General features: G+C 47.2%; 1 protein-coding gene across 1 annotated transcript; it reads left to right on the top strand.

Annotated features, from left to right (window-relative positions):
• Positions 1 to 4,303: 4,303 nt before the first annotated feature.
• Positions 4,304 to 13,517, top strand: PSMD2 (proteasome 26S subunit ubiquitin receptor, non-ATPase 2). The gene is made up of 21 exons (XM_008705246.2): positions 4,304 to 4,468; positions 4,890 to 4,946; positions 5,304 to 5,468; positions 6,339 to 6,460; positions 6,615 to 6,839; positions 7,342 to 7,500; positions 7,650 to 7,794; positions 7,979 to 8,039; positions 8,298 to 8,444; positions 8,608 to 8,714; positions 8,911 to 9,038; positions 9,265 to 9,352; positions 10,513 to 10,680; positions 10,798 to 10,894; positions 11,076 to 11,221; positions 11,479 to 11,562; positions 11,773 to 11,941; positions 12,027 to 12,121; positions 12,352 to 12,478; positions 12,919 to 13,037; positions 13,175 to 13,517. Exons 1-21 carry the CDS (start codon positions 4,334 to 4,336, stop codon positions 13,355 to 13,357), a joined length of 2,727 nt encoding a protein of 908 aa, XP_008703468.1. The 5' UTR covers positions 4,304 to 4,333; the 3' UTR covers positions 13,358 to 13,517.
• The last annotated feature ends 560 nt before the right edge of the window (positions 13,518 to 14,077 follow it).

The following is a 14,077-nucleotide window of genomic DNA, read 5'->3' as shown; positions in this document are numbered from 1 at the left end:
GATGATCTCTGAGGACCAGTTCAGCGTTAGTGTTTTAAGCAGTGAATTCATGGGCTTAGCAAATATTGAGAAATATTAAAAAATGCCATGTAAAGTTTGGGTGTTGCACAGAGAATGAGATTTGTAATGTCAGAGATCTTAATGAGTGAGGAGAGAGGCTTGGCAGCCCTTCCCTTTACATCCGATTTTAGAGGCCAGTTTAGGATGCTGACCAGTGGGCCACTGTGGCACTGAAACTCCGTATTTCCAAAAAGGTGAAAGGTCAGCTTTCATTTACTGAGTCCCTATTTTGTTACGCCTGTGCTAAGCACTTTAAAATCATCTTACTAAGTTCCCACAACAACTTATAAGAAGGTTTTATAATTGTGTCTATTTTACAAATGGAGAAACTAAAAGAAAAAAATTACATAACTTCCAATGTCAGATAAGACAGATTGCATTAAAGTCAGACATGGAGCTCGGATGCTCTTATCTCTACCATTTAGTCTTCTAGGTCATGACTGAGTTTAGACTCATGCGTAGAAATCTGTCCTCTGGTCAGTGTAATTGCACTTCTAAGTCAGACCATCACCAGAAGGTACATTTCCGTGCCACCCAGCTCCCCTGGACCAGGCCTATGTGACAACCAGGAAGCTGTAGGAAACCTAAACATATGTTGAGCTGAAATTAAGCCAGGTAGCACCTGTTTGTTGAACACTCTGCAGGTGCTTGGTTCCAGAGGCAAAGCAAGGTGAACATGAGCTGACAGATGTAACCTTCACCCTTAGTGGCCCAGCCAAACTGATGAATATGCATCTGCGATATGCTCTGGTGTGTTAAGGCAGAAGGGGCAGTAAAGTGTGGTGCTCCTCAGTGGACACATGAAAGCAGTTGTTGGTAAGGTGCTGGGCCATACCCTACACTGTCCCATTGAGAAGTCTGACCAATTCCCATGCACAATAAGGCAACATACATCAAGCAATATGATTTTACACTTGGAAGCACTCTGGAAATTTTAGGTTGGAAGACAGTCTCTCATAAAACAAGCACAGTTTCAGTGGGCCTATCATGACTCACAAATAGAGTATCCCAACAGTTTCTCGATGCCCAGCCCCGAGCTCTAAAGAGCCCCCAGTGGGCCATTATTATACGTAAAGATGACCTGAAGATGAATGCAAAATGAATGAATTCATTCAAAATATTTATCAAGGCTTACCACAAGCCAGGCATTAGGTTGGTGCTAGGGACAAAGGATGAATAAGAAACAGTTTCTGTCCTCTAATAGCTCAGAGTCTAGGGGAGAGGAAGAGAGAGAGAGAGAGACGTATCACGCATGGTGGGAGCACAGGGAAGAAATGAAGAACTTGAAGAGTAGAACAGGAAAATGTCTAGACAGGTGACACTGAGCTGCAGCAGAGGATGGGAGAATTTGCTAGCTCGAAAACAGTGAAAGGCATTCTATACAGAAGGAATAGCAATGTGAAAAGGCCGACCATCTTGAAGGGGCAAGGCATGCTCAGAAATGGTGGTGGGATGATCAGGTGGAAGGCGCATGATGAAAGGTGCGAGGCTGAAGAAGGGAAGTTGTGACAGTACTTATCAAAGAGGAGATTGTAACATCTGCTCTCGGTCCTGGGGATTAAAAGTCAAAAGGGTCACAGAGCAATCTGTTTGAGAAATACCTCAAAAAGAAAGTAGGAACCCAGTGGAAACACTGCAATGCTGTATCCTGTCAGGAGCACTTCTGGTGTTATGTAAATGATGCTTTGGGTTGAAAGGTTCTCAAATGAGTGGAACCATCCATAAGAGTGTAGCTTTACAGCTTAAGCCATGAGTTCGGAGACAGCATGGATGGCTTATGGATGCAATTTTAAGGAAGCTGCTAGGAAAGGGACAGGTGTTGGGATGCCCCCGATTAGAAAGCAATTTGGCCACAAGGCTGGGAGTTTGGCCAAATGGTAGGAAGGAGTGCTTCTGGAAGGGCAATTTGACTGAAACGAAGCTTGAGGCAGGACATCAGTGTTATCATGTGGCCTTGGAAATAACTGCCAGACATGTGCGTTTGGCCAGAGAGGGTTGGGGGCTTGAGTACTTGGAAGTGGGGAGCAGGGGACAAGAATATCTCAGCCCTGCAGATTTGAGGTGGTTGGAAAATGACAACTGGCTCCCTTCCAGTTGTCAGAAAGCCAGTTAGGCACTTTATATACATTGTCTTATTTCATTATCAATACACAACTTACAACGGAGATACTTTATTACTCACATTTCAAAAAGGCAGAAACCAGGCTGGGAGAGGTTAGGAAGCTTGCCCAAGTATTACAGCTAGTGAGAGGCTTCACGTGGTTTCAAATACCAGGTCTGTTGCTCTCTAAAGCTTATATTCTCCCTGTCCTTTTTATTCTGAAACATTTTTTTTTTTTTTTAAGATTTTATTTATTTATTCGACGGAGATAGAGACAGCCAGCGAGAGAGGGAACGCAAGCAGGGGGAGTGGGAGAGGAAGAAGCAGGCTCACAGCGGAGGAGCCTGATGTGGGGCTCGATCCCACAACGCCGGGATCACGCCCCGAGCCAAAGGCAGACGCCCAACCGCTGTGCCACCCAGGCGCCCCAATTCTGAAACATTTTTTAAAAAGATTTTATTTATTTATTTGAGAGAGATAGTATGAGCAGGGGGAAGGGCAGAGGTAGAGGGACAAGCAGAGTTCCCACTGAGTGGGGAGCCCTATGTGAGGCTTGTTCCCAGGACTCTGAGGTCATGACCTGAGTGGAAGGCAGAAGCTTAACCTACTGAGCCACCCAGGCGCCCCTATTTTGAAACATTTCAAACCTACAAAATAATTGAAACATAGTACAACAAACATATACTTTTCATCTGGAGGCATCTGCTATTAACAGCCTGTGATTTGTGCCACATCACCCCATCTCCTCTAAGGTACTGGTTGGGATACAAGTGGTATAAAAGACAAAATCTGAGATCTGATAGAAGAAAGTCATGGGAAAAGGAGAGATTTAGGACAAATACCTCTACAGATGACAGAAGAAAGCATGACAAGGTATGGACATCTTGAAGCCAGAGACAGAATAGGCAGAACAGCTGTGGACTGCCCAAATTCTGTCAGCAGACCAGGGCTAGAGAAGTCATTGGTGATGGAAATGGAAGGTCGTCCTCAGAATCCAAGCACTGAATGAAAAAAGCAACAGGTTTTAAAATGGGCTATACATTTACATCTATACATATATTTAGCCAACATTCATTCAGTGCTAAGTATGCTGTTTTTTTTTTTTTTAATGTAAACAAACACTTTCTGCATTCTTTAATGCCTCAGAACCTACAATAAAGATCCCAGGCCAAATGGTGAGTGTTCCCACCAGATGAGGGGGAGGAGTTACTTCCTCTTTTCTCACCTTCTGGATGCATACGCACAGCCCAAACTGAAGAAAAAACATGGAGGTTTGCTTGAAACAATCAAGAGCTTGGAAGACTGAATGATCAAGATCAAATCCTGATTCTACTATTTACTACATGATTTCCTCTGTTAAATGGACACAGCCTTACCAAATTCAAAAGGATGTGAGAACATTATGTATCGTTCAAAACTAGTCCTGTCATAAACAGAGTCCGTCACACCCCTTCTAAGTCAAAACAGGGAGAGGAAGACCAAAAGACAGAGACTGAAGGCAAAGACTTTGTCTTAATCTGTTTTTAGTTCCAGAATTTAGCATCGGAGCATAAGACTATATTTTATTTATTGATTTCGACCAGGCTCCGCAGGTGGATTTAAGATGGTAGCCATATCCTCCAGGTAGTATCAGAGCACTCTCCTTCAACCGTGTGTGTGTGTGGGACGTTATGAAATTAATATCCCGCCGTGCTGTGTGGGGGCAGTAGATACAGATTACAGATTTCACACAGACGGCCATCAAGCATGCCACATTTGAAGAATCTCCTTCGTCTGTCCCACCACGCAGCCAACTGGGGTGTCACGGTGGGTACTAGTCACACCGCTGTGAGGAGACCCTATGGGCGGTCTCTCCGCTCGCAGCTTGTTCATCTCCTACCGCAGCTCGGCTGGAGGTCTCGGATCGCAGACTGCGGGGTCGCGCGGCGTTCAGAAAACTCCACATCCAAGCCGGGGCGGCGCCTCGCAGTCGCTAGCGGCTAGAACTTGTAGTTGTGGGGCGAGTTCCGTGGGCGGGGTCTCCCGGTATGCGGGAGTGGGTGGGTCCCAGCAGCGTTTCCGGTCGCAGGCGTGCTCAGGAGGCAGGGTGCCGTGGGACTCGCGCGCAAAGCCATATGGGAAACGGGGCGGTGCGAGCGGTGCGCGCGCAGCTGGCCGGCAGTGGCGGCGGAGATGGAGGAGGGTGGCCGGGATAAGGCTCCGCTGCAGCCTCAGCAAACCCCGACGACTGCACCGGGCGCCGCGGACGAGAAGCCAAGCGGCAAGGAGCGGCGCGATGCTGGCGACAAGGACAAAGAGCAGGAGCTGGTGAGGCGCGGGCCCGGGACCTGGCGGAGGAGGCCGTGGGGCTGAGTCACCGCGGCTCCGCAGGCTTTGGGCCCGACTCTCAACGGCCCCGCAGCGTCCAGGAGAGGGCGGATGGGGCGATCCTCGGGGCTCCTAGCACTCTCTGCCCCTCATCCTCTGTTCCGCGCTGTCTCCTCCGCCGACCCCACCAGTCCTCACCACCGACTCGTGAAGTGGGCCCGGGCTGGTTACTGGTACCCCTCATTTTTAGTACGGCATTCAGGCAGCCTGGCCCAGCAGCCAGGGTGCCATTCCTGCNCTTTCGGTGTCCACCTGATCCCTCCTAAGAAGGCAGGCTCACTCTCTACCTGCCCCAGGGTGAATGGGAGGAGGATGTGTTTGGGATTCCTTCTTTTGATGAACTTCTTCTCCCAACCCTCAGTCTGAGGAGGACAAACAACTTCAGGATGAACTGGAGATGCTCGTGGAACGACTGGGGGTGAGTCATGGTGTTGACACGAGTGGGTACATACTTGGATCTTTCCTGCCTGTTTGTTTCATTCTGTTCGGGGGCAACAATTCCTATCTGAGCTATAAGGAAAGACGGACTGTTTAGGGTTAGAGTTGTGATGATGTTATGAGAGAAAAAAAATCACTAAGGGTATTTGAAAGATTCTATAGCTTTCTTCTTCAACTCTTAACCGGGATTATTTGTTTTTGTATCAGGCAGTGAGCAGGGAGTTGGGGAATCACAGATGAATAAGACACAGTTACCTTCTTAGGGGAGTTGTTAGTTAAACACTTCTGTGTTATGACTTGAGAGATATGACTCTGAGCTCTGACATCTTCTGATCAGGAGAAGGACACATCCCTGTACCGACCAGCCCTGGAGGAACTGCGGAGGCAAATTCGATCTTCTACAACTTCCATGACTTCAGTGCCCAAGCCTCTCAAATTTCTGCGTCCACACTATGGCAAACTGAAGGAAATTTATGAGAACATGGCCCCTGGAGAGAATAAGGTAAGCTGTTTCAGACGCTTGTGGAGGCCTAGCTTAGGACTTCCTTTTCATCTAGACTGTGGAGCTCATGCGGAGTCAGAGGAAGCCTAGCAGACCTGAGATCCAAGCTGGTTGAACTGAGTTGATCATAGTCAAAATACTGGCATAAGAGCTGACAGGAGGATTGCCTTCTCAGAATATACTGTTTCTGTCATTTATGGTGGATCTTGGGGTTTCTTTTTTCTTTTTTTAAGTAGTCTGTGCTCAGTGTAGGGCTCGAACTCACAACCCCAAGATCAAGAGTCGCATGCTCTACTGACTGAGCCAGCCAGGCACCCTCATGATCTATTTTAAACTTATGTTTAACTTTAATTTTCCTGTTTTCTTCATATCCCGTGTACATTCACTTGTTTTATTTCTAAAATAAACCCCTGGTTCAGTCACTTCTCTATTAGTACAATGGTAATCCAGGAAATCTTCAGTCAGCCTAGACAACTGCAACAGTCTCCTAATTGGCTGCCGCCTTTTTGTTCTTGACTTACACAGGTTGTTTTTCATATAGCAGTCACAGTGATCTTTTTAGATTGTGAAAATGTTCTCTGCTTAAAACCTTTTAATAGTTTATTGTTGCAGCTAGAATAAAATTCAGAGTCTCTATCTCCGTTCTCCTTTTGATATCACTCTTCAGCCATATTGGTTTAAAAGGGAGATAGCAACACCAACCTTAGGGTTAACTTGAGGCTTAGCTTGGATAAAGTATGCACATTTCTAATACAAAGGTTGGCGGATAGTTACAATTTAATTTGGGGGATAGTGACAGTAGTTCTTAACTCCATAATGTGCCACTCCCCTTACCCTGGATTTGACTTTAAAGCACTGGTTTCTTCACAGCGTTTTGCTGCTGACATCATCTCTGTTTTGGCCATGACTATGAGTGGGGAACGTGAGTGCCTCAAGTATCGGCTGGTGGGTTCCCAGGAAGAATTGGCATCATGGGGTCACGAATATGTCAGGTAAGATCTTTCCTTCTTGGGGGTCCTGAGACATAATTGTAAGTTCTGTCTTGGAGTACCAGAGTATTGCATTTCCCAAACATTGAATTCCTTGGGCCACAGAAGTGCTTCTTGTGAAGCTGTACTCCCCTAATGGTCTTGGGCCTATTCATAGGCATCTCGCAGGGGAAGTGGCTAAAGAGTGGCAGGAGCTGGATGATGCAGAAAAGACACAACGGGAACCACTGCTGACCCTGGTGAAGGAGATCGTCCCCTACAACATGGCCCACAATGCAGAGCACGAGGCCTGTGACCTGCTCATGGAAATTGAGCAGGTGGATATGCTGGAGAAGGACATCGATGAGAATGCATATGCAAAGGTCTGCCTCTATCTTACCAGGTGAGTGAGCCATGGTGGGGATGGGTGGAAGGCCTAGCCTCCCCAGCATTTCTCTCTCAGTTGTGCCTTCTCTGTTTTCTCAGCATCAGTAGCATCAGGCTGCAGTTGATTTGTTGAGGTCTGTGAGCTTGTTGAGGAAGGACACTTCATGTCTCCTTAATAGTCAAGCATCTAGGGGCGCCTGGGTGGCTCAGTCGTTGGGCGTCTGCCTTCGGCTCAGGGCGTGATCCCGGAGTTCTGGGATCGAGCCCCACGTCAGGCTCCTCCGCTGGGAGCCTGCTTCTCCCTCTCCCACTCCCCCTGCTTGTGTTCCCTCTCTCACTGGCTGTCTCTATCTCTGTCAAATATATAAATAAAATCTTTAAAAAAAAAAATAGTCAAGCATCTAGCTTTAATGCCTGGTATATAGTAGGCATTTAGTATTTATTTTGGATAAGTGAATTAAATGGGGTAAGTCAATGTCTGGAACTTCCTGACTGCTTTGTTGTATCTGTCTCTGTAGTTGTGTGAATTACGTGCCCGAACCTGAGAATTCTGCCCTACTGCGCTGTGCATTGGGTGTGTTCCGAAAGTTCAGTCGCTTTCCTGAAGCTCTGAGATTGGCGTTGATGCTCAATGACATGGAGTTGGTAGAAGACATCTTCACCTCCTGCAAGGATGTGTATGTAGGGAAGAATCTGGCAAAGGAAGAGATGAGCTCATGGATGGGGCATTTGCATGAAGAGCTGGGACCTGTAGTTTCTGGTTAAGGCTTCAGGGGCTTTTCTTGATGGATGGGGGCTGAGCAGTTGTGATGGCTCTCTCCCACAGGGTAGTACAGAAGCAGATGGCATTCATGCTTGGCCGGCATGGGGTATTTCTGGAGCTTAGTGAAGATGTGGAGGAGTATGAGGACCTGACAGAGATCATGTCCAATGTACAGCTCAACAGCAACTTCTTGGCATTAGCTCGGGAGGTGAGACTCTTTTCCCTTTTCCATCAAGGCTTTTTTTGGTTTGTCGTTCTACCTGGCATTTCACCTCCCCGACTCTAACTTTGACTAGACTCTCCTTGGTTTAGAATGGCCATTCAGTGGGATAAAAGGGACAGCAGTGGGGGAGTAGTGGGGGAGCAGTTGTGACTCTCTGACTTCTCTTCAGCTGGACATCATGGAGCCCAAGGTGCCTGATGACATCTATAAAACCCACCTAGAGAACAACAGTGAGTAGCCATCTCCATGTGTGTAAGGACTGAAGGATTCTTAATTATGCCCCTTGTATTTGGAGTGATGGCTTGGCCCAACATATTCGTCTATCCTGTAGAGCTAAGAATTCTCACATACCCTTTCTCCAAGTCACTGTTGGGGGCATAGATAGGGGATCCCAAGTGGCCAGTTCAGAGCTAGAGACCAGCCACCATGCTGTGTTCCTTTCTTGCCCTACTCTAAACCTTTTTTCCTTTCCTCTCCCTCCTGTGCAGGGTTTGGGGGCAGTGGCTCTCAAGTGGATTCTGCCCGCATGAACCTGGCCTCTTCTTTTGTGAATGGCTTTGTGAACGCCGCTTTTGGCCAGGACAAGCTGCTGACTGATGATGGCAACAAGTGGCTTTACAAGAACAAAGACCATGGTATAACTTTATGGCTACTTTATCTTTGTGTTGCTTTGCTCATTTCTGTTATCCTTCTGTATAATGTGACAGGGATCCCCAGGGCTGTTTTTTACAGAGCTCTTTGTAACAATTTCTTAGGATGGGATCATTTTAAGACTGATAGGTTTTTTCCTTGGTATAGGAATGTTGAGTGCAGCTGCATCCCTTGGCATGATTCTGTTATGGGATGTGGATGGTGGCCTCACCCAGATTGACAAGTACTTGTACTCCTCTGAGGACTACATCAAGGTTGGTCTGTGCATAGCCTACTAATGGGGACATTGTCCTACCAAGTTCTGTGGCCCTCAGGGTCTCCCTTTCATTGGTGAGATCTACCTGGTTTTTAACTCCAGTTAAGGTGGAAATTACAGTGAAGTCCATGTTGTATCCATTGTGGTGGGGAAGGTAGAGTAGCCTGAGTGAAGAATCTGTTTGCATCTTGCAGTCAGGAGCCCTTCTGGCCTGTGGCATCGTGAACTCTGGGGTCCGGAATGAGTGTGACCCTGCTCTGGCACTGCTCTCAGACTATGTTCTTCACAACAGCAATACTATGAGACTTGGGTCCATCTTTGGGTAAGGCTTCTTGCTGCTCTGGTGGTAGTACTCAACCTGTAAGCTTTGTGAAAACGGCACTGGGTCCTTTTCACCTTTGTATTGCCAAGGAGTGCTACCCTGTCTGTTGAGTATTTGGCTCTTGGTGACTATTGAAATGATGAATAAATGACCAGTCCTCTTTTTGTTCCTTCCTTGTCCTGTCCTTGGTTGTGTGTCTGGGACCGCCTGTCCCTGGCTTTTGCAGGCTCGGCTTGGCTTATGCTGGCTCCAATCGTGAAGATGTTCTAACACTGCTGCTCCCTGTGATGGCAGATTCCAAGTCTAGTATGGAGGTGAGGAGAGACTGTTGGACATTTTGGGGAGGTAGGGAAGGTGCTCTGAGTCTTACCACTCTCTGTGATAAGTAGTGAAAAAATGTGTGTGTGTGTGTGTTTATGGAGGGGGTGTGTGTATCACTTCGGTGAAATTGGAACTGGAATTTTAAACCTCAGGTGGTACTGAGGCTAAAGAGTTAACATTTTGGTATTGAGTTCCAGGCCTTGGGGTCCATGAGGAAGTACTCAGACTAGAGTGGGAGTAACTTAATCCAGCTTGGGGTGGCTGATTCTCTATCACTCATTGATTCAGTCATTGGCTAACCTTAAATTTTCTCTTTTCCCTTCTTTCTTTCCTTCTCTCCTTTCCTTTCCTTTCTGTTCCTTTCCTTCCGCCTGCCTACCTCTTTCTTTCTTTCTCTTTCTTTCTTTCTTTCTTTCTTTCTTTCTCTCTCTCTCTCTCTTTCCTTCCTTCCTTCCTTCCTTCCTTCCTTCCTTCCTTCCTTCCTTCCTCTTTCTTTCTTTCTTTCTTTCTTTCTTTCTTTCTTTCTTTCTTTCTTTCTGGATATATTTATTTTAGAGAGAGCTCTCATGCTTGTGCGAGTGGGCAAGGGGCTTCAAATTCAAGCAGACTCCCCACCAAGCGTGGAGCCCATCGCAGGGCTTGATCTCATGACTCATGAGATTGTGACCTGAGCCCAGACCAAGAGTTGGACGCTTAACCAACTGAGCCACCCAGGCACCCCAACCTTAAATTTTCTTTATTATGCAGAGTCATTCTAGTGATAGATAAATATAGCGTGGCGGCTAAAAGCATAGCTTTAGTCAGAAAGACCTCAGTTCAAATTGTGCCACCTCTGCTTATAAGCAGTGTGATCTTGGACATGTAACTCAATCCCTTTAGGTTTTATTTTCCTCATCAATAAAAGAATAAACAGGACCTGTTTTGTGGGGTGGTCGTGAGGGTTAAATGTTAATAGTACATAAAACAGTTGGCATAGTGGCTGATATATAGTAAATATTCAGTAGTTGCTCTTGTTACTTTGACGTACCACCAGAAAGAGATCATTACCTAGTGTGGTTACGGTGGTCTGTAGGAATTGGTTGTCTTGAATCAAGATAGATAAACAGCTATTTTAATAACTTACCATGCATAATACTGATTTTCCTGTTTCTAGGTGGCAGGTGTGACAGCTCTAGCCTGTGGAATGATAGCAGTGGGATCCTGCAATGGAGATGTCACTTCCACTATCCTTCAGACCATCATGGAGAAGTCAGAGACTGAACTCAAGGACACCTATGCTCGTTGGCTTCCTCTTGGACTGGGCCTCAACCACCTGGGTGAGGGATGTCTCTCTGGGCAAAGGCTGATAGTACCTGGGTACAACGGGGGGGCTTATGTGTCAGAAACTGTGCTGGATGGAAGCAGGTGTCCTCTTGATGCGTCATATTTGTCGTGTAGNGGCGAGGCCATCGAGGCAATCCTGGCAGCGCTGGAGGTTGTGTCCGAGCCGTTCCGCAGTTTTGCCAACACACTAGTGGATGTGTGTGCCTATGCAGGTCTGTGTCTTCGTGCTTCCCCAGTGACTCCTCACTTCTCTCTTGGACCTTTCTTCAGCTTGATTCTCCTTTTTCAGTTGTTCTGATCTGCTGTAGATTCTTTAGCTTCTTCTATTTCTGGAATAAGCTTTTTTTTGGTGTCCTCTTTCTATCGTTTCTCGTCCTTACCACCATGCTGCAGGCTCTGGGAATGTACTGAAGGTACAGCAGCTGCTCCATATTTGTAGTGAACACTTTGACTCCAAGGAAAAAGAGGAAGACAAGGATAAGAAGGAAAAGAAGGATAAGGACAAGAAGGAAGCCCCTGCCGACATGGGAGCACATCAGGTTCTGTGGGCAGCTGGGCAGTGTCTTGAGTCAGGCTCTGAGAAAAGATAAGTGTGTAGGGGAGCAGGGGAGCTGGGTTTGGGTGAGAGCCCCTCTGGGTGGTGCTGTGTGTTGAGATGACATGAGGCTGGGTTCTGTACGTGAGGGGTAAGGGTGAGCCCCCACAGGACAGCTTTTTCTTCTTACACGGGACTTGAGTCAAAGGTGAATTTTTTGTTTGCTGAGCTTATTGGGTTCTGCTGCCTCTTCAATCGCAGGGAGTGGCTGTGTTGGGGATTGCCCTTATTGCTATGGGGGAGGAGATTGGTGCAGAGATGGCACTACGAACCTTTGGCCACTTGGTGAGTACTGCATGGAGAAAATTGGAATATACTGGTTTTGGTGCCTGGAGTTCCCCAGAGGAGATTCCTGATGGGTTTTCTCGATGGAGAATAGTTTTTTTGCTATGCCTGTTCTCCATGCTATGCCTCTTTTACCCATCAGTCTGTTCCTGTAACTGAGTTTGTTGTACTGTTTCTGTGATGCCTCTTGTTATTTTCTTTTATCACCAGCTGAGATATGGGGAGCCTACACTCCGACGGGCTGTGCCTTTAGCATTGGCTCTAATCTCGGTTTCAAATCCACGACTCAACATCCTGGATACCCTAAGTAAATTCTCTCATGATGCTGACCCAGAAGTTTCCTACAACTCCATCTTTGCCATGGGCATGGTGGGTAGTGGTGAGTATCGGTCAGAAAAAATCAGAAGTAGCTTGAAGGAATGTTTGAGGTCTTTTTTTCAGCTCTGTAATGGTTAACATTTCAGGTACCAATAATGCCCGTCTGGCTGCGATGCTGCGCCAGTTAGCCCAGTATCATGCCAAGGACCCCAACAACCTCTTCATGGTGCGCTTGGCACAGGTAAAGACTAGAACTCTTTCCCTTCAAGTGTGCCAAGGGAAGTATCTGTGGTAATGAGGGGGGACACGTAGTGACATGAGGGGGACCTTGAGTTTGGCTGGGAGGGAGGATTTGAATGAGTTGTGGGATTTCTGTATGGCCATGTTAGGTGACATCTCCTCATAGGTGACCTTTACTTCTCTCTCTCCCTCTCTCCCTCCCTCCCTCCCTCCCTCTCTCTTTTTTCCCAGGGCTTGACACATTTAGGGAAGGGCACACTCACCCTCTGCCCCTACCACAGTGACCGGCAGCTTATGAGTCAAGTGGCCGTGGCTGGGCTGCTCACTGTGCTCGTCTCTTTCCTGGATGTCCGCAACAGTGAGTTCCTGCTGCGACTCCTATAGTGGCATGTGGCCCCATCGCCACCCTTACTTACCAGGGCCACCTTGTAATTTAGGAGCAGACTCTAAGTTAGTTCTGTACCACTCTGGGTTCCTGATGTTCTTTGGGCCTGTGAAGGGCCTTATGAAACTCATCTCCCATGTTTTTGATCTGGCCCACAGAGATTTTTTTTTTTGAGGATGAAGAGCTGAGCCCAGTGTCTGTTCCTAAGTGACTGAGGAAAATTAATTATTAAGTGTGAAGTCTGTGGGCAGAATAAGATGAGAGTATCTCTGGGTTATGGTATGGTGTATGAGGGGAGGGGTGTGGATCCACCTGAACCACTGAGGGGTTAAAGAGTCAGAGCTGGAGTGGGGTCCCAAGGTTCAGATCAGGCGTGCCTTGATGCATCTAACTGTCCTCTGTTCTTCCCTCAGTAATCCTGGGCAAATCGCACTATGTATTGTATGGGCTGGTGGCTGCCATGCAGCCCCGGATGCTGGTTACATTCGATGAGGAGTTGCGGCCATTGCCAGTGTCTGTCCGTGTGGGCCAGGTGAGGGGTTGAACAGATGGGAGGGCTCTAGAACTTGGAGAATGCATACATACCTGCTTCTGTGACACTGGTATGGGCACTGGGTGTTGCTTCACTACCATCTGCTACACCGCCATTTCAATTTTCTTACCCAACAGGCAGTGGATGTGGTGGGCCAGGCCGGCAAGCCTAAGACTATCACAGGGTTCCAGACACACACAACCCCAGTATTGTTGGCCCACGGGGAGCGGGCAGAATTGGCCACTGAGGAGTTTCTTCCTGTCACCCCCATTCTGGAAGGTTTTGTTATCCTTCGAAAGAACCCCAACTATGACCTCTAAGTCACTACGAGGGCCTCTGAGCTGCCACTGATATGTCAGTGGACCATGCTTCCTGCTGCCAGCCGTGGACACTGCTCCAGACCTTTGGGGGAAGTGTTAACCTCCTGTTATTTTGTTACTGAGTGAGATAACTTTGTTGAATAAAGACCTTTATCCCCAAGGTCCCTCTATGTGTGTTTTCTGGGGTATCGTGGCTGGAGGCCAGACCGGGGTGGAGAGTTGATGTGAAAAGCTATTGTTTATAGCAACTCTGAGCCTAGGCTAGCAGGGAGGCTGCCCTGAATGGAACAAATTAAACTCCTTGCCCTTTTCCCCTCCTTTTTAATCATCTTAAAATAGCGGTTCATCTTTAGGGGCGGGGACCATTGAGAAGCTGATCAGTGTAATGGATCTTCTTTCTAGGAGATGCATATACACAAATTTTAATACAAACTGTTACAAATAACTTTCTAAGGGGCTGTGGATACTATTCCCACCCCCACCCCACCCCACCAATGCACGCCCACCTCAAGCCCATTATTCCCTGACTTTGGGCTAAGGATCCCTGCTCTAAGAAGCAGCAGAGTCAGCCTTACTCTTTAACTTCTGTGCTACTGAATGAAAAGGACATCTTTTTTTTTTTTTTTTTAAGATTTTATTTATTTATTAGAGCAAGTGAGCACGAGAGCAGGGTGAAGGGCAGAGGGAGAAGTAGATTCCCTGCTGAGCAAAAGCCCAATG

Source organism: Ursus maritimus, unplaced genomic scaffold (assembly GCF_017311325.1).
Source record: "Ursus maritimus isolate PB19 unplaced genomic scaffold, ASM1731132v1 scaffold_4, whole genome shotgun sequence".
In the NCBI taxonomy this organism is placed as follows: Eukaryota; Metazoa; Chordata; class Mammalia; order Carnivora; family Ursidae; genus Ursus; species Ursus maritimus.
Note: the sequence above shows the minus strand (reverse complement) of the source record. Positions and strands in the feature narration are given on the sequence as shown.